This window comes from Drosophila miranda, chromosome 4 (genome assembly GCF_003369915.1).
Source record: "Drosophila miranda strain MSH22 chromosome 4, D.miranda_PacBio2.1, whole genome shotgun sequence".
Classification (NCBI taxonomy): Eukaryota; Metazoa; Arthropoda; class Insecta; order Diptera; family Drosophilidae; genus Drosophila; species Drosophila miranda.
The window spans coordinates 26,959,497-26,979,687 of record NC_046677.1 but is presented as its reverse complement, the minus strand read 5'-3'; the positions used below and the strand labels follow the sequence as shown (position 1 = coordinate 26,979,687).

The window sequence follows — 20,191 nt, the reverse complement described above, 5'->3', positions numbered from 1 at the left end:
CGTTAGATCAAAGTGATTGCCGAAGTGGCGGCAGCAGATCAAAGTAGTTGGCGAAGTGGCGGCGGCAGAGAGCCCCTTTAGCGGGAGAGCGCAGCAGCTCTGCAGAACGTCAACGTTTTACAACATAGGCGGCTCTCTCTGCTCATACAATAATAATGTTAAAGTTACGGTTATTCTTCAGCGGCTGGCCCGAACAAGCTTCATTTATCATTCAAAACTTCAGCCACCCCTGTAATACAAATGAGAATCTAGACGTTCCCAAAGTATAAGTATATTATATTATTAACATTTTTATTTTTGCTATATATATAGTGGTCCTTACAACTAAATAAACTTGTATCATATTTACACTCTAAACGAGTCTGAATAATGCACATAAATTTCGTTCGTTAATACAATCTAAAAGGATTTAGGTTCGTGTGTGATAAAACATCAAGAAGTTTAAATTGATTTTAATGATTCGTTAACTTTGTACAAGAATTGCAAAGGCAATATATGATTTAAAGCGGGGGAAACTCTTTCTATTTGGAGAGGGGATTCGGATTCCGACATTATCTATAGATTCCCAAAAGTTTAATTTCTCACTATTTAACAAAGGATTATGTTGTATGTTTGTAAAACTAAAGGCAACAAGGAAGGACAGGGAATCTTCTCCTGCTCAGTAGCTGATCTTCTTGCGCAGCTTCAGCGACTGTTGCTGCTCCTGCTGTTGGCGCTCTCGCTCCCGGCACGGTGCCGGTGCCGTTGGCGTGGGTATGCCCGAGTTGGAGGCCGATGTCGATGCCGAGGAACCCGATTCACCAAACACCCGACGCGACAACTTGAAGCTACCTCCAGTGCTGGGTGTTGTGGGTGTGCCACTGTTGCTGCTGTATTTGCTGCTGCCTCCGTTATGGTTGTTGTTGTTCGGATTGTGGATGGCAGGAGTGGGTGCGGAGGCTGCTGCTGCTGCAGCCCGAGGGGATACCATGTTCTAAATGCGAGATTATTAACATCCCCGTGCAGGAAACTGTCGACACCGGCCTGCTGTTGGGGCAGTTGCAGCGGCGGCTGCTGCTGCTGATTTGAGGCATGACGCTGACGAATCTCGTTGGTGCTGGCGTTGAGGTTGCCCTCCTGGCGTGGGGCTGCGTTCTTCGGCACTGCAGTGGGCATTGCCGGGAGCTTGGCAAAGTGCTTATTGGCACAGACCAGGTGAAAGATGTGATGCTGCTGGTAGACGTCCTTGTAGCTGCGTATGACCTCCGACAACTTCTGGGCAATCCACACGCCACAGCTGACGTAAACTACGATAACAATGACACAACAGCGAGTGAAATTAATGAGGGGACGAGGACGAGGGGACGCTTACCGGTTTGCCAGGATACACCAGGGACAGTTGCTTCTTCAGGCGCTGCACCGTCCAGGAGAGATCACTGTCGACGTTCATGTCGTCATACTGTTGATTTGACGACTTAATTAGGAGCCTCACACTGGTGCTGCTGGCCGCTGCGGCGGCGGCAACGGCAACGCCAGCGTTTGTTGTCTTGTCACGGGCAGCATCACAGCCAGCTGCTGTGGCCGCTGCGGGCGATGCGGCAGTATCGTCCATATCGGGCTCGCGCACGATTGATGTTTTTATGTTTAGACAAACTTTTACATTTGATTTGGCTCTTTTCCCCTTTTTTTTGCTACCGAAAATAGTTTGGAATGCTGTACTTTCTGATGGAAAACGATATGTTTCCGTTTCGTTTCGTGTGTTGTGCTGCTTTCAGCAGAGAAATGATTGATTATGAAACGAAGTTATAAACTTCCGTCCGTGGCCTGAGTCGGAATTTTCGCCTTCGTTTCTGATTCTGATCTGAAACTGGAGATGACTTGTTCCTCACTCGCCTGCTACTTGTCGCAAGTATTTTAAAAGTCACAGTTTACGTTGCTGAAAAATATCAAATACTGCAGGCTAGAATACATAATTTCAAAACTACTGATTTTATATCTACTGGTTAATCAAATTATTATTATTTTAGATTATATTTTTTTCTTAGTAGCACTTTTATAAAAATAATATATATATCTCTTGTGACTTGGAGCTGTCTCTCCTGCTCATCTCTGGCAGCAACACTTGTTAATACAATACATTCAGCAACAGGGTTGCCTTGACTCTTGGGAGCTGCCAACCTGCTGGTAGCATACGCTGACGTGTATGCATATTAAATTGTACGCTACCTATTTCATTGCCGCAGTGGCTATTAACATAACCTTCGAAGGCTAAAAACATTTGAATTCCGTGTTTCTGTACAGTATTAGCGAATTATTTTCAAAACATCGCTGTGACTTGATATTTTTCCGCTAATATCGCTCATCTCTAAGCTCGAAAATCAACGATTAATCCATCTTTGACCGCACAAATACAACCACAACAAATATGAATCTTGAATAGTTTTAGCGCAGTTCTAGTGAAAGATATCGTGAATATGTATGTTGATTGTAGATAAAAAGGAAGGCTAGGATAATTCTATAGGAATATTTTACATACAGTGTTTTTTCCCGCGGCTTAACTCAAGCTGTTAACCATTTAAAATTGAGGGGCTGAGTGGGCTAAGCTCGTATATTTCTTGTCACACTGCAACAAAACACTACAGTCACACTAATAAATTGCAATAGAATAAAATAAAATTTGAAGTTTTGAGACGCAGATGGATAAAAAGTCAGCCGTTTCGAATTTGGAGGAATTTTGCGCCAAGAGCAAGATTCCGGTGCCGAAATACGACTATATCGAAGGGGAAGAGGGAGGATACGTTTGCAAAATCGTTCTTATGGATGTAGAATCCTATGGCAATGGTAATTACACGCTGAAGTTCTTCTCGACATACTTTCAACTCATTAGTTTCATCCATTTCCCCGTTTAAAAGGCCGCTCAAAGCGTGACTCCAAACACCTGGCGGCCTCAAATATGATAAAGAGATTGCGCAGAATGCCGGGCCTCAGTGAGCATCTGTCCGACGATATCGGTGGCAATGGTTCGGATTTGTACGATGAGCTAAAGAACCTTAATCGGGATATGATCAAGGAGCTACGCGACTACTGCGTTCGCCATGAAATTCCGCTGCCCATTATAGAGATTGTGCAGCAGTGCGGCACACCAGACGCTCCCGAATTCCTGGCCTGCTGCTCGGTGGTCTCCATCAAGCGTTACGGCAAGTCGGACAAGAAGAAGGATGCCCGCCAGCGGGCCGCCATCGAAATGCTGTCGGTCATCTCAAGCAAGGAAACCAGAATGGAAGTTGTCAGCACCAAGCCCTCGGACCAGGGGACAATTCCTTTAGTCGATGGCAACAGCGACATAGAGACCGAACGTCGTCTTATATTCTCCACCTACCGGGACTTCATCGCCTCGGGCCGAACGGAATTCTCTGCACGCAAAGTGTGCGATGCCCACAACTACTACAAGGACTTCTTTCCGCACCTGAATAAGGCCGCTTTTGAGGTCATCAATTCCACAGAGTACGAAAACGAAAAGGATCAGCTTATGCACATTCTGAAAGCCCTGAATATCACACCTGAATTCTCAACAGTTCCAGCAAAATCCATGAAGACAATGGTCAAAATTGAGCTAAACGTTGAATTTGATCGCGTTTTTATTGATTATGAGAACAATATCTATGGCTACATGATTGGCTACTTGAAGGATATGCTTGACTAGAATCATATCTATAATTTGTAATTTTGCGGAAGTGGCATTTTTCTACTACAAATACTATAATGAGAGTCGCAGAACGGATTGAATCCCAGACTACCCTGAAATGTTTTGTTGAAATTTAAAAGCTTTGTTTGAGATGCCAAGCTTTTTTGGCACCTATGTGTTTCAAAAATGAAAAGAGATTTTTGGTTAAACTTTATAATTCGTATTTAATCTTGGTGGCTTAGCGGAAGCCGATTGCTTGCTATTGCCAGATAAACTTTATGCGAGATCGATATGCAACCAATGCGCAGAGGGGCTAGCATAGAACTAAACTATAGACGACGGCGTTAGATCAAAGTGATTGCCGAAGTGGCGGCAGCAGATCAAAGTAGTTGCCGAAGTGGCGGCGGCAGAGAGCCCCTTTAGCGGGAGAGCGCAGCAGCTCTGCAGAACGTCAACGTTTTACAACATAGGCGGCTCTCTCTGCTCATACAATAATAATGTTAAAGTTACGGTTATTCTTCAGCGGCTGGCCCGAACAAGCTTCATTTATCATTCAAAACTTCAGCCACCCCTGTAATACAAATGAGAATCTAGACGTTCCCAAAGTATAAGTATATTATATTATTAACATTTTTATTTTTGCTATATATATAGTGGTCCTTACAACTAAATAAACTTGTATCATATTTACACTCTAAACGAGTCTGAATAATGCACATAAATTTCGTTCGTTAATACAATCTAAAAGGATTTAGGTTCGTGTGTGATAAAACATCAAGAAGTTTAAATTGATTTTAATGATTCGTTAACTTTGTACAAGAATTGCAAAGGCAATATATGATTTAAAGCGGGGGAAACTCTTTCTATTTGGAGAGGGGATTCGGATTCCGACATTATCTATAGATTCCCAAAAGTTTAATTTCTCACTATTTAACAAAGGATTATGTTGTATGTTTGTAAAACTAAAGGCAACAAGGAAGGACAGGGAATCTTCTCCTGCTTAGTAGCTGATCTTCTTGCGCAGCTTCAGCGACTGTTGCTGCTCCTGCTGTTGGCGCTCTCGCTCCCGGCACGGTGCCGGTGCCGTTGGCGTGGGTATGCCCGAGTTGGAGGCCGATGTCGATGCCGAGGAACCCGATTCACCAAACACCCGACGCGACAACTTGAAGCTACCTCCAGTGCTGGGTGTTGTGGGTGTGCCACTGTTGCTGCTGTATTTGCTGCTGCCTCCGTTATGGTTGTTGTTGTTCGGATTGTGGATGGCAGGAGTGGGTGCGGAGGCTGCTGCTGCTACGGCGGCCGCTGCTACGATGCTCGTCTTCCGCAGTAGCTTCGTGTTGTATTCGTCGCACTTGTCCTTGTCCAGGCGCGTGGAGCTCAGAGATCGCTTGTTCCGCCTCGCTCCCACGTGCTCGATGATTGCCTCCAGTTCGGCACTGCCGCGCCCACTAAGACGGCCTGTGTCTGGAGAGGATGATGGGAGGTGGTGGTTGTGGTTGTGGTTGGGTGGAGGAGAAACAGAAGAATGGGCATTACTCAAATTGCAGTTGTTGTTGAGGTTGTTGTTCGTGTTGTTGGATAGCTTGGACTTGGCCCCAGCCCCAGTCCCACTTCCAGTGCCTTGTGTGGCCGCTGGCAATGGATTCGAGTTCAGATCGAGCGTAGCGGAGGAGGATCGTGTGGCTATATTATAGCAACCAGAACCAGCAGTAGAAGTAGTACAAGTGGAAGCAGAGTTGGAAGAACTAGTTCCCAAAGCAATCAACGACGACATGGCGGTGGGTATGGCGGACACATCGCGATAGTAGCGTGCCGTCGCCACCGTACAGGGCTGGGCCTGAGCGGCCGCAGGCGCGGACTCTCCGGCCGCTGGACGCTGATAGCGGATTCGCGAGCGACCGCGCAGAGTCATATGGTGGTGCGAGGTGCGGGCGGCACTGCCGCGCGTGGGGGGAATGGTGGCCGAGCTGCCAGCGGCAGCACTGCTCATCATCACCACAGGGATCTTGCTCTCGTTGATGGTGGCATACGGTGGCGGCTTGACGCTGTTCGTTGTAGTGGATACCGGCTGCTCCTGCTGTTCCGCCTTGCGCAGGTGTTTCAATTCCATTCTGGGAGGAGAGCATATATGGAGCGTGTGGCGTATGGCGGCACAAGAGATAAAGATACAGATAAAGAGATACAGAGTATGGATACCGGGGGTATGGATACAGATCAAAGGAGACAGAGGGGGATGCTACGGAAAACATAATGCCAAAACAACAGCAAAACAAGGCCAAAACATTCGATAAACAAAATAATAATCGCAAGCTTACATACAATTTCGATAAGTTTTTTGATAGTTTATTTTTTGCGCAAAAAATTTTTTTTTTTTTTTGCAAATTTTTGGGCATGCACTAAACGGAATGTTTAAAACAAACTGCAGAGAATGCCAAATACAAAATGTTTTTTTTTTCTCTAAACTAAGTTAGTAGCTAAATTTAGTAATCGATCAACGATAATGGATCAGTGATCATTCGATAGTTCCTGGATTAGTCTGGCTGTACATACGCCGTTTTGTAACTAAGTTTTTAATCGATCTTCGATCTATATCAATTATAATCGATTGATGATCGATTTCTCCTGGTTATCAATAGATAGTGTGGCTGTACATACGCCATGTTGTAGCTTAATTTAGTAATCGATCATTTGGTGGTCAATAATTATCGATAGTTCCTGATAGGTTAGTGTTTGGTTTAATTTGGTGCAAATTATATTACGGGGAGGGGTTGGAAAATTAATGGAAATACCTATAAAGATACACTCTATATACAACTCAAGGAATGGGGGCGGGAGTGGGGGTGAAGCAACGAAATAGGGAAATAAAAAATGATTTAAGCAAGCCCGCGCGCGCACACGGAACAAATGGAATCCAAAAAAAATATTGAGGCTTCTATTGGCTACATTTCGAGAGGGAGGAAGCTTCGAGTTCGAGCTCTGGCGAGGTAGAGGGGTCACCACTTACCTCTTGCTGTAGATCGCCAGGCTGCGGGTGCGACTGCCGGGCAGGAGATTGTTAGTGGTGCCATCATTGTTGTTTTTGTTCTGATTATAATTCTGGTTATTCAGGGATGGGTTTAGAGTACTGCTGTGAGAGAGGGTACTATTGCTGTTGTTATTGTTCAGATTGTTGGCCAAAGCAACCGCTGCCGCCGACACTCCCGGCACTGTCCCTTGCAGCAGGGAGGGCGTGGTCTGCGTTGCACATCTCGCCGTCACCCCATTGTTGTTGTTCCGGAAGGGCTGAGAACGGGCTCGCGTATGCTTCAGATTCGAGTCCAGCTCGCTAAAAAAGAACGATTGCAAATGTTAATCTGTAGGAATATTTAAGGGATTTTCTGCGACTAACTTGTTGCTGTTAACATTTACGGAGCGCGAATGGTGCCGCCGCAGCGCCTTGATCTGATTCAGTTTGTCGCCCTGCGTCTGGGCCTGTTTCTTCTCCAGCGCCGTCTGCGTCATCCGCACCGTCGATGCGATGGTATGGCGGGCCGCATCGAATACATTGCCACTGGGCTTCCGCAGCTTCTTCTCAGTGCAGGTGGTGACGTCGGGCGTGGCATAAACAATACCCGGAGTTGTCATCAGTGGGGTGGCGCTGTGCACACTACGATGGGTGGCCACCGGATTGACCAGGCGCCTCAGGGAGTTGGCAATCACTGTGGGTTTGTTGGCTGCCGACGGGGACTTGCGGCGTCGCGTTGACATTGTGTAGGTGGCGGCCAGCGGTGGGGCTTCGGCCGGTGCGCTGGCCGTATCCGTGTCATTGTCGCTGCCATTGCAATTGGGATCTTCCGTGGTGCAGCGCTGGTACAGCGCTCGTTCGTTCCGCTCTAGGCGCCGCTGCTCGGAGATCTCTTCGTCCGTCTGGTCGGCACCCGAATCCAGGGCTGTGTCCTGGTCATTCAGATGCATTGTGTCCACACGCTGGGAAATCCCCTTGACTCGATTCATCAGCAGATCCACGGGGGGATTCGAGGCGGCGGAGGCTTCCGTCAGTTTGGTCTTCAGCTCCAGGCTGTAGATGCCATACGTGTGCCGTAGCATGGGAACACCAGTGCGACGGCGCATACGTTCGCCCTCGGACCACAACCAGCTTTGTTTGCTGTAAAGAGAATGCAGGGGATTAGTAGGATAACTATACTCCTGGCTATATCTGTACATACTCCTCCATCCACTGCTGCTGATGGCCAATCACGGAACCCGGGCGGCACAGCCTTAGCCAGGCAATGGCCTCTAGTGCGGTAAAACCATAATGCTTCATCATATACGCTCCAATGAGGCTGCCCGTGCGACCTAGTCCCGCCTTGCAATGCACGGCTATGGCACCCTTTGTGGTCTCACAGATGGAGAGGAACTTCTTCATGATGGCATCGCTTGGTGTGCTTCCATCGATGAAGAACAGATCCTTGTGATCGAAGCCGGCATTTTCAAACGAGGAGGCATGGTAGACCTTCGCATTCAGTCGAATAACGGTGGTCACATGGTTCTCCCGAAAGTAGGAAAAGTATCGCTCCGGTGCATGGCACGGATACCCATTGGGCAGGGTCTTGCTCTTCTGATGTGGCCCACAAAAGGCAATAAACTTCTGGGGGACAATCCAATTGAAGTCGCCGTTTTCCACGCGCTCAAAGTACTCGTACTCCTCGGCATCAAAGTCATCGAAATTGAAGAAGCCCGCCTGCAGGCCCTTGTGCACGGCATTCAGGCAATCCAGCAGGGAGATCTTGAAACTGCTGGGACCATAGCTGGCATCGCAGAAGCGCGTATAGGCGGGTATTTCGCCAGACACCAGAGGCCTATAGGCCTCCAGAGGCGTCTTATTCAGGTAGATAATCTATAATCAAAGAAAATTCATATTACCTTGGCCCTTTTTAAGTGATCTTCATGCCATACTTACGGCATACGAACCGATCAGATATGCCGCATTGAGCCGCTTGGCCGGATTCATGGAGGTGTAGTGGACAATCTTTCTGTTGGCATGGCACTTGGCACTCAGCTTCGTGTTGAGCTTCATGCAGTATCGATACAGCATGCAGATATTGAGGGGACCAAAATCGCTGTAAAAGTTCTCGTAGATGAACTCCTCATCGATGCTGAAGTAGTGCGTGTTGACGGTATTCTTGGGCTTGATGTTCTTCTTGAACGCCACAAAATACAAACGGTCTACAGGGGGAGATACAAGTATTAGGCGTCTGTAGACACTCGAAGCAAGTTCCATTATTCACTTACCTTTCATCATTTCGGATGCACAGACCAAGAGATCTGAGTTGTCATCGTCCAGCATCATAGCGGATATGGGGCTCGGACTCGGAATCGGACACGGCTACGGCTACGGCTACGTCTAAGGGGGCACGGAGACAACACCAACGACTGCTGCTTGGCGACTGCAACAATATAAAAGAATCTACATTTATTACAAAACTTTTGAATGGCTCTGCAGCAACAGTAAAGCAGTAAAACTCTCGCCAAAGTGTCTTAAATCACTTCTGGAAAGCCCACACACACGGGGTCTTTGGTTTGACGCTTCCGCATGCGGTTTTTCATTAACAAATTCGATTGTTTACTATTATTCGAGTACCCTATAGAAGTGAATGGATGCGACAGCTTGACAGGTGAAACCGATCAATGATAGTGATACACAAAAATACCTGTATTCCTCGCAGTCTATCAGTAGATGGGTGGTATCTCTTAGTCGTAACCCCTGGAATATAACATTTCTACTATAAGCTTTTGTTTTTTCTTTCGTTTGTTAGCAACAAATGCGCCCACACACAGTCACGCAGACACACACAGGCCGCCTGCACAGTGAGACCTGAGAGAGACCTGACTTTGCCTTAATTGGATGGAAATAAATGATGTTTTCCGCAAAGGGTGTTCCACATATATGTATGGCGCCTTCATATATGTATGAATGTGTCTATGTATTGAGTGGAAACATGTGTTCTGTTTGTCGCTTTTACCAACTTTATGAGTGGTTGCCCCCTAACCATTACCCATTACCCTCCCCATCTAGGCAGAGTGCCCCCCCACCCGCAAGACACAATTCTTTTGCCTTATTTGCTCCACTTTTCCTTTCGTCGTAGTCATATATTGTATGTAGGTGATGGCTTCCATATCGATATATGTACATACATATGCATATAGCCATCACTCCGCAGTCCCTCCCTCCGTCATTCAGTCATTCTATCAAGTCGTCAGTTTTGCTGGCATCCGCATAAACATAAATCCCATAAACAATTGATGGTAACAGCCTGTAGTCTCGAATGGGGAACACTCTTCCGCGAAGGATCCAAGAAAATAAACAGGGGAAAGTGGATGGGGAATCTTGGAAATATGATGATTGAAGGGGTACACCTTTTGGAGTTGGTTTATTTAACTATTCCAAGGAAATTTCCATACATTTTCCCCTGTATCTCATATATTTCCCGATCTCTTAAGTTCCCTTATCTAAAGTTTTCTCCTATCTATTTCCCCAAAGGGCGGATTAACCCTATTCTGTAGGTCTAAAGGCGTGCCTTCATCTACTAATCTGCATAAGAAAATGTATTTTATGGGTCTGCGGTCCCACCAGCAGAAGGTTTACGATGTTGACCCCATCATTAAAACTGTTACGCACACACACAGCCATACCCATACCCATGCCCATAGGAAAACACATGTAAATGTTCGATTTTATGCAAATTTGTAACCTTTTCCAAAGCTAAGCAGCAGTTGGCGTGCCTTTAGAGAATTTTGGACCTCAGCTGGGTTATACGATGCGCTCCAACGTCTGTCCAACCCTGCCAACCCCTCCATGCACTTCCTTTTCCTGATTTTAAAGTTGAAAAGTCAAGACGCCGGAGGGCTTTTTATGGCACATTTGCATGTCGACTAAGCCCAGATCCAAAGATAGGTGGCAAGCCGGGCGCCAAAGGTGTAGGTACTACTTATATCGCATGACATTGGGGCGGGCCGTGCGAATAACGGAAGCAAAAATAGATGAAGATATTGAGATATAGGGCACTACCGCTACCGCCCATACCATAGTACATTTACGGTACTTGATGGGGCGCTCTCTAGGACAAAGGCTAACTGCAAATTCTCATTCATATAGCAACGATCGATATGCAATGCTATCCGAAGCTTTCTTTCTCTCTGTTTATACCCGATACTCAAAATGAGTATTGGGGTATATTAGATTTGTGGTAAAAGTGGATGTGTGTAAGGTCCAGAAGGAATCGTTTCCGACCCCATAAAGTATATATATTCTTGATCAGCATCAATAGCCGAGTCGATTGAGCCATGTCTGTCTGTCCGTCTGTCCGTCTGTCTGTCCGTCTGTCCGTCCCCTTAAAGATACGATAAAACCAAAAACGCAAAATCGTAGAGGATGACTATATATTTTAGAATGTAAAATCTCAACCAGATCGTATAATTATTATAGCCAGAATCAAGAAAACAATTTCATTCTTTCTCGCTCTGTCTCTCTCTAACACACAGGTTTCATGGTCGGTTTTGCCAATTGCAAAATATGAGTTCAAGGATCTCAGAACCTATAAGAGCCAGAGCAACCAAATTTGGTATCCACACTCCTGTGATATCGGACCTTGACCGTTTCGTGTCAAAATTTCGCCACACCCCCTTCCGCCCCCGCAAAGGACGAAAATCTGGGGCATCCAAAAATCTCAGAGACTATTAAGGCTAGAGTAACCAAATTTGGTATCCGCACTTCTGTTAGATCTCACTATAAAACGTATATCTCAAAATTTCGCCCCACCCCCTTCCGCCCACACAAAGGACGCAGAATCATAGATAATGACCATATCTATCAGATTGCTGAATCTGGACCAGATCAGATAATTTTTATAGCCAAAAGGAACAAATCAATTTGCACTGGCTACGCAGCGCCCGACGTCCCGCTCAGACTGATTTTCTGTCTCTCTCGCACGCACTCTTTGTCGTGTCGTTTAATATTAGCAGCGTCTGCGGGAGGAGAGCCATACTGACTTAGTATCGGGTATAACTGTAGAGTTGCGGTGTCCGCAGCAACTCACAACGTTCCCCCTCGTTTTGTTCTATGTTTAGCTCCCAGCTCCCAGCTCTCTCTCTCTCTTTCTCTCTTTCTCTCTTTTTCTTCCTACTCCATTCACTGTTCAATCGAATATTTCGAATTTGGAACTCTTTCTATCCCCCTTTCGCTACTCCTTTTCGATGCGCTGAATCGAAGAACATTTCCAACTCTCTCTCTTTCTTTCTCTCTCTATCTTTCTCGCTGGAACGAAGATCATTTCTAAATATAGCGACCCGCTAATTGACGACACTATCAGCAGGAGTATGCAATTTACTCTCCCTCTCTCTATCTTTCCCTTCCATTCTTTGCTGTGGCGAACTCCAACGACAACTCCCACGTGACGACATCGAAATCATATCAGCCACAAACAAACACACACACACTCTTAATCGGGCTTATCGCTGTTCTGTTTAAACATTGAAAAGACGAGTGGAAAAGCAAACATAAAATAGTGAGTAGAATGCGATAGAAAGGCGACCCTGGACGGAGAGCACTCCTCATACAGTTGGCAATGGGAGATGGGCTAGGCCAAGGTACATATATTAAACATAAGGTAGTCTAATCCCGATCTCCGCTTGAATCTGGTTTGGGTGCCAACTGGAGACAGCTCCATTGGTCTGGGTGTGCCTTACCTTCAGCGGGAATATGGCTTGGGCTAGGCACTGGCGACTATTCCGAAAACAATGGCCATTTGAAAAGCGTCGAAACGAGTTTTAAATATAGCTGGGCCCAGTGTGTGACGTCACCTACAGCCCGACTACAGCCCAGGCACAAATAGCCAAGAATGACAATAGCAACGACAGAGAAAAGCGAGCAAAACTAAAAGCAACGTCAATGCATTGGCGATTGAATACGATGCTATACGTTTTCAAAGTTAGTTTTCAGTTGGGGAATATGGACGCGGTGCCGTGGCAGGCCAGAGATTTTTGCCGCGCGCACATACCACAACAAATCCACATTACAACGGCAACAGCATTCACCTGCAAGAGCCACCTCCCCCCCTAACGTCACCCGCCCACTAACCAGCTAGAGAGACCGATTAAGTCGAGTGATTCGACAAAGTTATGCCCATTACCAAGTGTCCGATGGAGCCATATGGAATACTAGCATCTACAAGTGCCACTGGATCTTGTTTTTCTTAGTTTTAGAGGCGGAAACATACACTTTTTCTAGCTATTATTTTCTTCAAATTAATTGATCTTATTGATCTCATCGAATCTGGCTATGGTAATCTACCTTTGTACATTATTCTGAGTACGGGGTATAAAAACAACACGGCCAATTGCCGCTCTTGCATACCACTGCGCATGCTCCATCTCTCTGAAAAGCTGGTTTAGCCGCTCTCTCCGGCTCTCCGTGCTCCAAACGCCCTCTCATTTACACTTGTGCTTCTGCGGCTTTTATATGGCGCTCTTTCTCTCTCTCTCGCTCTCTCAGTGGGCCTGTGTGTGTGTGTGTGTGTGTTGTATTAATAAAAGCAACCAACGCATTTTTCAACAAAAACCCAACACAAAACTGAAAAAGAAACCCGAACTGGCGACGAAGAAGACTTGGATGGGATGTGTACTACTGCGTAATCAATTTTTAAGGGGACGGAACCATTTCTGGACTATTTTCGTGGTTCTATCTGGGAATGGGTGGCAGGGGTTGTTACAGTTACACAGTTTCTAATTGGAACGTAGTACGTGGGCATGGCGTATTGGAAGAAGGAGACTCACCAAACTGTTATTAGCTTCCCGCAACGGCTATGTATGGATATGCACAGGATCTGTATTGGAGCAGCAGCCACACCACACTCCACACAACATAACACTTAATTTTGGGGAAATCGTACTTTTTTTTTGGTGTATTTTCTATTTAAAACTGAAAATTTATCAACGGAAATTTGACATTAGGAAATATATGTGCGATTTCCATTCAACAACATTCTCAAAGCAAGCTTTAGTTTAATTCTGTTTTCTATTTTTCAAATATCGTAACGAACACGGCAGCGCACGGTGAAAATGGAGCGCACGGGATCCAACGAAAATTTATCAACTGCTGCTCGAGAGAGCTCCAAAACAAAAGTAAACTGAAAATTACATTGCAGCGTTGGCGCTTTTTCGTGCTCTCAATCTCCCCCACTTGGTCGTTGCGGTCCCGCTCTTCTCTCCGGCGTTGCGAATCTAGCTATTTTACAGGTTTTGGCTATATATAATATTAGATATCTGGAACTCTCAAATTATGCAGAAATCTGGCTATTTCAAATACATATTTAGCCATGTTTGCTTTTTTTCCTACAATTTTTCAAAATGCAATGATGCCACAATATAATAATAAATTAGTTGTTACAAAAAAGTTGGCCACCTATTTAAAAAAGTATAGCTATGTTTTGGCTCACAAGTTGCCAACACTGTTCTGCTCTCTCAGGTTGTTTTTATCGGTGGTGCAGCACAGCGATGTATTGCGCTATATCGATATTTTCGTTAGCAATTGATCGGTACGGGAGCCGTTACATTTAAAAGGACTAAATACTAAAATTAAAAGCACGGTGGATATTTCTTTTAAAGGTGGGCATACACAGTCGAACTTGTTCGTCGAATTTGTTGTGCTCGACGAAAATTGGAATGTGGTTGGCCGTGTTCGAGACAAATGTTTGTGTATGACGAGAAAAATACAGTGAACAAAGAGTTGAAGGCGCTCTTTGCATATTGTCTATAGTGCACCCAATTGTGGGTGAGTTTTCAATGAGCTATTGCCTTGGAACATATATATGTAGTCAAAGCCCAGTTTCAAGAAAAGCTAGATCCAACTAAGTCTCTAGCATTCTTTCTGCGGCCAAGACGCGCAACTCAAAACTACTTAAAAGTAGTTAATCTTGATCAAAATTGATTGATCAAAATTTATTCATCAATCATATAAAATTATCTGGGCAAAATATTCAACGGAAGAAAGAATAACCAGGAATTAGTCGTCATAACCGGTTGACAACAATGAGTCCCATTCCATGCACACATACCCTGGGGGAAATGGATGTTATAGAATTGCGAAAATGTTTGTCATCCCAGGCTCCAATTTTAGTCTCTGTTTTAAACCTTTTTCAACGACATTTTAAAGCTCATTGAATAGGTATCAGGATGGAGATTTATATATACAAGATACTAATAATTTCCATGATATGTTTAAAACATATCAATCTGATCAAGGGTCTTTATTAATTAAATCCTTATTATTATCTTGATATGTCTTCATATTAAATTAACGAAATAGGGTATACAAAGGCTATACACGCATCATGACTTCAAATACAAGCAACATTGCGACTGTTTTTTTGTTGAACTATTTTGTTTAAGCCTTGTTTTAGTCAAAATACAATAAAAGCAAGGACTAAACACTAGACAAGATCCAATAAAAGCAAGTATTTAGAATAAGCCAGTTAAGTACAAAATTGATTCATCAATTGTATAAAACTATGTGGGCATTGCAAAATGTTCTATCTAGCTAATAATATTCGACGGAATATCAAAAACGAGGAATATGTATGATGGAACTTGAATAATTCGTCAGTATATTTACGGTAATATTTTGGGTATATTTCTGAGGGTATGACCGTATATTTGATCGAAATATCTGCCGTCACACTGAAACCCACTTTTGTTTTGTTTTGGAAGAAGTTTTTTGACACGCGATGAGCAATTTAAAACAGGATTTGGACGAATATCTGCTGCTGCAGAGCGATCAGAAGAAGAATTTCAATGTAAAGATGCCACAGCTGAAGGTGCCCAGCCTGGGGGGCATCTTTTCGCGCCAGACAGAGCCCCAGGAGGCCAACAGTTGGCTGAAGGACACACAGGACTCGTGCTGCCCCAAGCTTGTGAGCCGTCTATAACCTACAGCAAATGGCATATAAAGAGTGTGTAACGTAACCCTCTTCTTTTTAGTCCCGCCTGCAGCGTATTGTTGGCTTCGTGGCGTGTCTGGGTATGGGAGGACTCTGCATGACGCTCTCCACCTTCTACATTCCCGTGCTGATCCTCAAGGCGCGGAAATTTGCCCTGCTTTACACATTAGGCAGTCTCTTTTTTATCATGGCCTTCTGCTTTCTCTCTGGGTTTGGGGCCTTCCTCAAGCAGATGTTCTCCAAGCCGCGGCTGCTCTCATCGATCTCCTACAGCTCCTGCCTGGTGCTGACCCTCTACTGCGCTCTGGTGGCCAAAAGTACAGCCTTTACAGTGCTCTTTGCCGTAGCCCAGATCATTGCCTTGCTATTCATGGTCCTGGGCATGGTGCCGGGTGGAGCCACGGGCTTGAAATTCTTTGGACAGCTCTTCAAGAGCAGCGTCTCCGCCTCAACCAGTGCTTTGCCGGTGTGAAACGGTGGCAGAGCCCGCGCGCACACAACGAAATAATTTATTTAGCCCTACGATAAATCCAAAACAAAACTTATTTGTGATACAATTAAAACAAAAGAATCGACGTTATAAGGTTTATTAATCATCAAATATCTCCGAAGTAGTGTCATTCCTCAATCTCTCCCAGATACAAAGTCTTATCGCTGGAGGCGGAGAGTATCAGCGGCTCTTTGGGGCTGAAATCGACATCGTTTACACTGCCATTATGTCCAGGGAGCTTGTACAGTATCCTCCTTGTGTTCACATCCCAAATATAGACCTGCCGATCAGCGGAACCAGCGGAGACCTTATCGCTGCCTGGGGCCCAAGCACATCGCAACAGATTCTTCTCGAAATTGTGCTGATGTCCCTGAAAGACCTTCACACACCGTTCGCCCGGGGCATAGGGCCGCACATCCCACACCCTCAAGGTGTTATCCATGGAGTTGGTGAGGATAAAGTCACCTTCTGGCGAGAGGGACATCCCCGTGATGGTGTCCGTGTGTCCGCGCAGATGGTGCAGCACCTCCTGCTTGCGTATATCCCAGATCTTCAGCTCATTATCGATGCCGCCGGTGATGACCTGCTCTCCAGTGTCGCCAAAGCACACGGATGTCACCTGGTATGGCGACTCCAGGGTCTGCACGGCGTGCTTTTTCCTGGCATCCCAAATCCTGATGCCCCGATCATCGCTGCCGGAGCACAGCAGCTGTTGTCCCCGCCTTGTGCCCTGGACACTGTTCACAAAGCTCGTGTGGCCCTTGAATCGACGCAATCTTTGGCCCGTGACTATATCCCAAATGGCCAGCGTTTTGTCTGTGGAGCAGGTGAAGATGTGGGAGCCATCGGGGGTAAAATGGGCTTCCATCACGGCTCCAGTGTGTCCGGACATGGCCATTACATTCTCACAGTCATCATAGACTTGCCAAATATCTGGGAAATTAAATGAAAATTGACTGGTAGTGTTTTTCCCATGGTTTTAGATGGGTTTTTCTTACAAAGCTGGCGATCGAAGCCAGAGGACAACAAAAGTTCTCCTTCCGGATGGAATTCTGTCGTAAAAATCTCTCCCTCATGTCCCTCCAATTGCATTATGGGTGCCTGCAGATTGGATGTTCTTCTTACACCCTGAAAAATAACAAATTTCCATAGGGAAATCCTGATGCTTCTTCTTTCCACCACGCTTACCGATTCCAAGAGCGCTTTATCCCGATTTGTATATGCTATTATATCATTTTTACTGCGCTTTGTCTCCTGGGCTGGTACCACACTGTTGTGGGGTCGTTTAGTGCCCATTTTATTTGGTTTTATACAGAAATATTACAAAATTCGTAGAAGGCAGCAATTTTTTCGGCAAAAAAAACTAGAGATGACAATTTGATGTCAGCCAGTGATGCCAGACTGCGATACTAATTTTCCATTATTTATTTTACAAGTTTTCTGTGTTAAACTATTATAAAATAAATCGCATTGAATTAGAGTTTTATTACAATTATTATTTAATTATTTTTTTATTCAATGAGTCAAAATTCAATATTTCTGGAATCCGTCATTGTGCAGCACTTCAACTATTGGGAGGGTTGCCAGACTGTCCAAATCAGATGGCGATACAGATTTCGTTTTATTTTATTTTTTTTATACAATTTGCGGCTATTCATATGAAGTTATACACGAAATTGTTCCATTCTTAATAGGCATCCACGCGCGGTGCCTCAGCAAAGAGTTCAGCCTTCTTACGCTCTCCCAACAGCCACTGCTTATAGCGCTCGTTCCTCATGGCCTAAAACAGAGATTTAAAATGAAGTTTTAAGCAATTCCTTGCTACTTAGACGTAAGAAAACCCACATGGAAACGCATGAGTTGCTTGTTCATGCCCACGCACTCCTGGAAGTCCGCAATGAGATCGGCGCACTCCTTTTTGCCGCGCTCCAGGCCGTAGGCCTCTAAGCAGTCCATCATTTTCATTTCAAATTTTCCACATTTGTCGTAGGTCTGATGGTTGATCAGACAGCCGGTCAGATCCGTGAGGGGCAGGCGCAGGAAGGGCGTCAGAGACATGTTGCCTGCGTATTAAAGAAAAACATATCCATGAGAGTCAGTATGGAGAATTTGTCTGTTCCTTCTGTGACGTAACCATAACAATGCTCATAGAAGGCACACTTTGGCTTGCAATTAGACTTAAATAGTGAATTTGCTCATTTAATTCGTTCTTTTGTAGGATTTTCTTATAAATTGACTCGCCACGCACCTTAAATTCCAATAAATTGGCAATGAAAACAATTTCTTTCCGTGTTTTTCTTGAACCGACCAGCGCTTAGTGTTGGCTAACGTTTGAATCGCCCGACAGCTGATAGTGCTTTTAGCGGCACCGGACGCACTCCACGTTTTGTTTAAATCAAAATGAAAAACCAAGAACTCGTGGACTATTTGATGTCCTGTGGCGTCTGCAAGGTTTGTCAGTTACGTTATCTTAGGGCACGCGGTTCCGAGTACAATGATATCCACAAATCTCTCCAGCGGGTGAGTAAAAATAGGGATTACTGGCAAGACAATATTTCAAACGTATACTTTTCTACAGCTGGGAGTAAAAGTGACTGAAGATCAGGTAGAGGATGACGATAATGTTATCTCCACAGACGAACAGCCGCTCAAGAAGCCCCGTCTAAGCCACTGCTCAACCTGTTTGGGCATCTTCTCCGAGGACTTTCAGCGGGAGCTGATCGAGGGCATCATCGCTTCGGAATTTGGCAAATATGATAGCGAGGGCATCGTTTTGGCCATTACAATGCCCATGAGCCTGCAGCTGCGACAGCTCTCCATGTGGTTTGCCCTCCAGAGGAAGTTTGGATCCACTGTTCACAGCGATTCCCCGCCAGATGTGCCCATCAAGGAGGCGGTGAAGCTGATTCTACATCCCATAATATGCAAAGAGCTGGACAAGAAGTACGATGCCAATGGACTGGTGATCAGCATTGATCTGCGACACAAGGTGGAGGAGGAAGAGGTGGACAAACTGGTGGAACTGAATCGTGCGGCCTTTCCCGGCAAGGCATTGAGACGCGTTGAAATCTCCCGTGGATTGCTGGAGAAGCAATACCAGCCGTCACGTGTGAAGGCGGAGACGTTCGAGAAGTATTTGCCCATTCCTCCCCCAGCTGTGGACGAGTCCCTCAGTCTCAAGTCCGTGGATCTTCAGGGTCCCATGGTCTGTGTGGCAGGCCGGTACCGGAAGTTGAGCCGCGAGCTCTCTCACACCCCATGGCTGCTGCAAGGAGTGCGGCAGATGGAGGACAGCATCGAGGAGATTATCATACGGAGTGTGGGACCGCATTTCACAGAGACCGTGCCAAAGATCACCTTCATGTCCAGCGGAAGGGAGGATGTGGATGTGCGTTGCCTGGGCAAGGGTCGTCCCTTTGTTCTGGAGATACCCAATTCCAGGAGAAGCACACTGACAAGAGAGCAGGCCCTGGCCATGGAACAGGCAGTGGATACATCTGGCAAAGTATCCATACTCAATCTCCAGGTGGTGCCCCGCGAGCAGGCGATGAACATCAAGACGGGCGAGGAGCAGAAACGCAAATACTATCGCGCATTGTGTGCCCTCAAAGAGCCCGCTACGTTGGAAATGCTTCAAAAACTGCAGATCTCCGAGAGCTTTGACATTCAACAGAAGACTCCCATAAGGGTCCTGCATCGTCGGCCGCTGCACACACGACCTCGCACAATCTACACCGTCAAGGCGCGACTGCAACGCGACAATCCCCTGGTGCTGGTCATCGATATCGTCACCCAGGCGGGCACTTACATCAAAGAATTGGTTCACGGCGAATTCGGCAGGACAACGCCTTCGTTCTCATCAATTATAGGCAAACCCATAGATATACAAGCCCTGGATGTGGTGGGCATTGATCTGGACTGGCCACCCGAGGTGGATAATTCTGTAGCCCAATAAAAATTTTTTGTACAAAAATTACGTTGAAATGAGTTCAAATCTTGCCCTTTACAGCACTGCTCGCGACTGGCAGTTCACGACCCAGTTCAGTTCGTTCATGAACCATCACT

The 20,191-nt window shown here is 45.7% G+C and overlaps 7 protein-coding genes across 9 annotated transcripts; 3 read left to right on the top strand and 4 right to left on the bottom strand.

Annotated features, from left to right (window-relative positions):
• Positions 1–249: 249 nt before the first annotated feature.
• Positions 250–1,938, bottom strand: LOC117188891 (TSET complex member tstC-like). Its single transcript, XM_033393435.1, has 2 exons — positions 1,352–1,938; positions 250–1,286 (listed from the first exon to the last, which is right to left on the bottom strand). Exon 2 carries the CDS (start codon positions 968–970, stop codon positions 659–661), a length of 312 nt encoding a protein of 103 aa, XP_033249326.1. The 5' UTR covers positions 971–1,286; positions 1,352–1,938; the 3' UTR covers positions 250–658.
• A 270-nt stretch (positions 1,939–2,208) lies between these two features.
• Positions 2,209–3,873, top strand: LOC117185883. The gene is made up of 2 exons (XM_033393434.1): positions 2,209–2,820; positions 2,892–3,873. Exons 1-2 carry the CDS (start codon positions 2,676–2,678, stop codon positions 3,680–3,682), a joined length of 936 nt encoding a protein of 311 aa, XP_033249325.1. The 5' UTR covers positions 2,209–2,675; the 3' UTR covers positions 3,683–3,873.
• Positions 3,874–4,255: 382 nt separating this feature from the next.
• Positions 4,256–13,906, bottom strand: LOC108163571 (dual specificity protein phosphatase CDC14B). 3 transcript variants are annotated; one of them, XM_033393433.1, is made up of 8 exons: positions 13,475–13,906; positions 9,355–9,407; positions 8,936–9,090; positions 8,604–8,869; positions 7,870–8,540; positions 7,053–7,808; positions 6,669–6,989; positions 4,256–5,775 (listed from the first exon to the last, which is right to left on the bottom strand). In XM_033393433.1, the coding sequence occupies exons 3-8, from the start codon at positions 8,991–8,993 to the stop codon at positions 4,665–4,667; spliced, it is 3,183 nt and encodes a 1,060-aa protein (XP_033249324.1). In that variant the 5' UTR covers positions 8,994–9,090; positions 9,355–9,407; positions 13,475–13,906; the 3' UTR covers positions 4,256–4,664. The 3 variants fall into 3 exon arrangements, with proteins under 3 accessions (XP_033249324.1, XP_033249323.1, XP_017154427.1); XM_033393432.1 differs by lacking the exon at positions 9,355–9,407; XM_017298938.2 differs by lacking the exon at positions 9,355–9,407 and having other exon boundaries at positions 5,016–5,128; positions 13,475–13,884.
• A 1,459-nt stretch (positions 13,907–15,365) lies between these two features.
• LOC108162693 (vesicle transport protein SFT2C) lies at positions 15,366–16,211 on the top strand. Its single transcript, XM_017297543.2, has 2 exons — positions 15,366–15,609; positions 15,677–16,211. Exons 1-2 carry the CDS (start codon positions 15,424–15,426, stop codon positions 16,106–16,108), a joined length of 618 nt encoding a protein of 205 aa, XP_017153032.1. The 5' UTR covers positions 15,366–15,423; the 3' UTR covers positions 16,109–16,211.
• On the bottom strand, positions 16,208–17,517 carry LOC108162692 (U5 small nuclear ribonucleoprotein 40 kDa protein). Its single transcript, XM_017297542.2, has 3 exons — positions 17,315–17,517; positions 17,125–17,254; positions 16,208–17,059 (listed from the first exon to the last, which is right to left on the bottom strand). Exons 1-3 carry the CDS (start codon positions 17,420–17,422, stop codon positions 16,254–16,256), a joined length of 1,044 nt encoding a protein of 347 aa, XP_017153031.1. The 5' UTR covers positions 17,423–17,517; the 3' UTR covers positions 16,208–16,253.
• A 206-nt stretch (positions 17,518–17,723) lies between these two features.
• On the bottom strand, positions 17,724–18,467 carry LOC108162694 (NADH dehydrogenase [ubiquinone] iron-sulfur protein 5). Its single transcript, XM_017297544.2, has 3 exons — positions 18,375–18,467; positions 17,972–18,189; positions 17,724–17,906 (listed from the first exon to the last, which is right to left on the bottom strand). Exons 2-3 carry the CDS (start codon positions 18,182–18,184, stop codon positions 17,814–17,816), a joined length of 306 nt encoding a protein of 101 aa, XP_017153033.1. The 5' UTR covers positions 18,185–18,189; positions 18,375–18,467; the 3' UTR covers positions 17,724–17,813.
• Positions 18,468–18,501: 34 nt separating this feature from the next.
• On the top strand, positions 18,502–20,102 carry LOC108162691 (putative tRNA pseudouridine synthase Pus10). The gene is made up of 2 exons (XM_017297541.2): positions 18,502–18,646; positions 18,705–20,102. Exons 1-2 carry the CDS (start codon positions 18,527–18,529, stop codon positions 20,079–20,081), a joined length of 1,497 nt encoding a protein of 498 aa, XP_017153030.1. The 5' UTR covers positions 18,502–18,526; the 3' UTR covers positions 20,082–20,102.
• Positions 20,103–20,191: the final 89 nt, after the last annotated feature.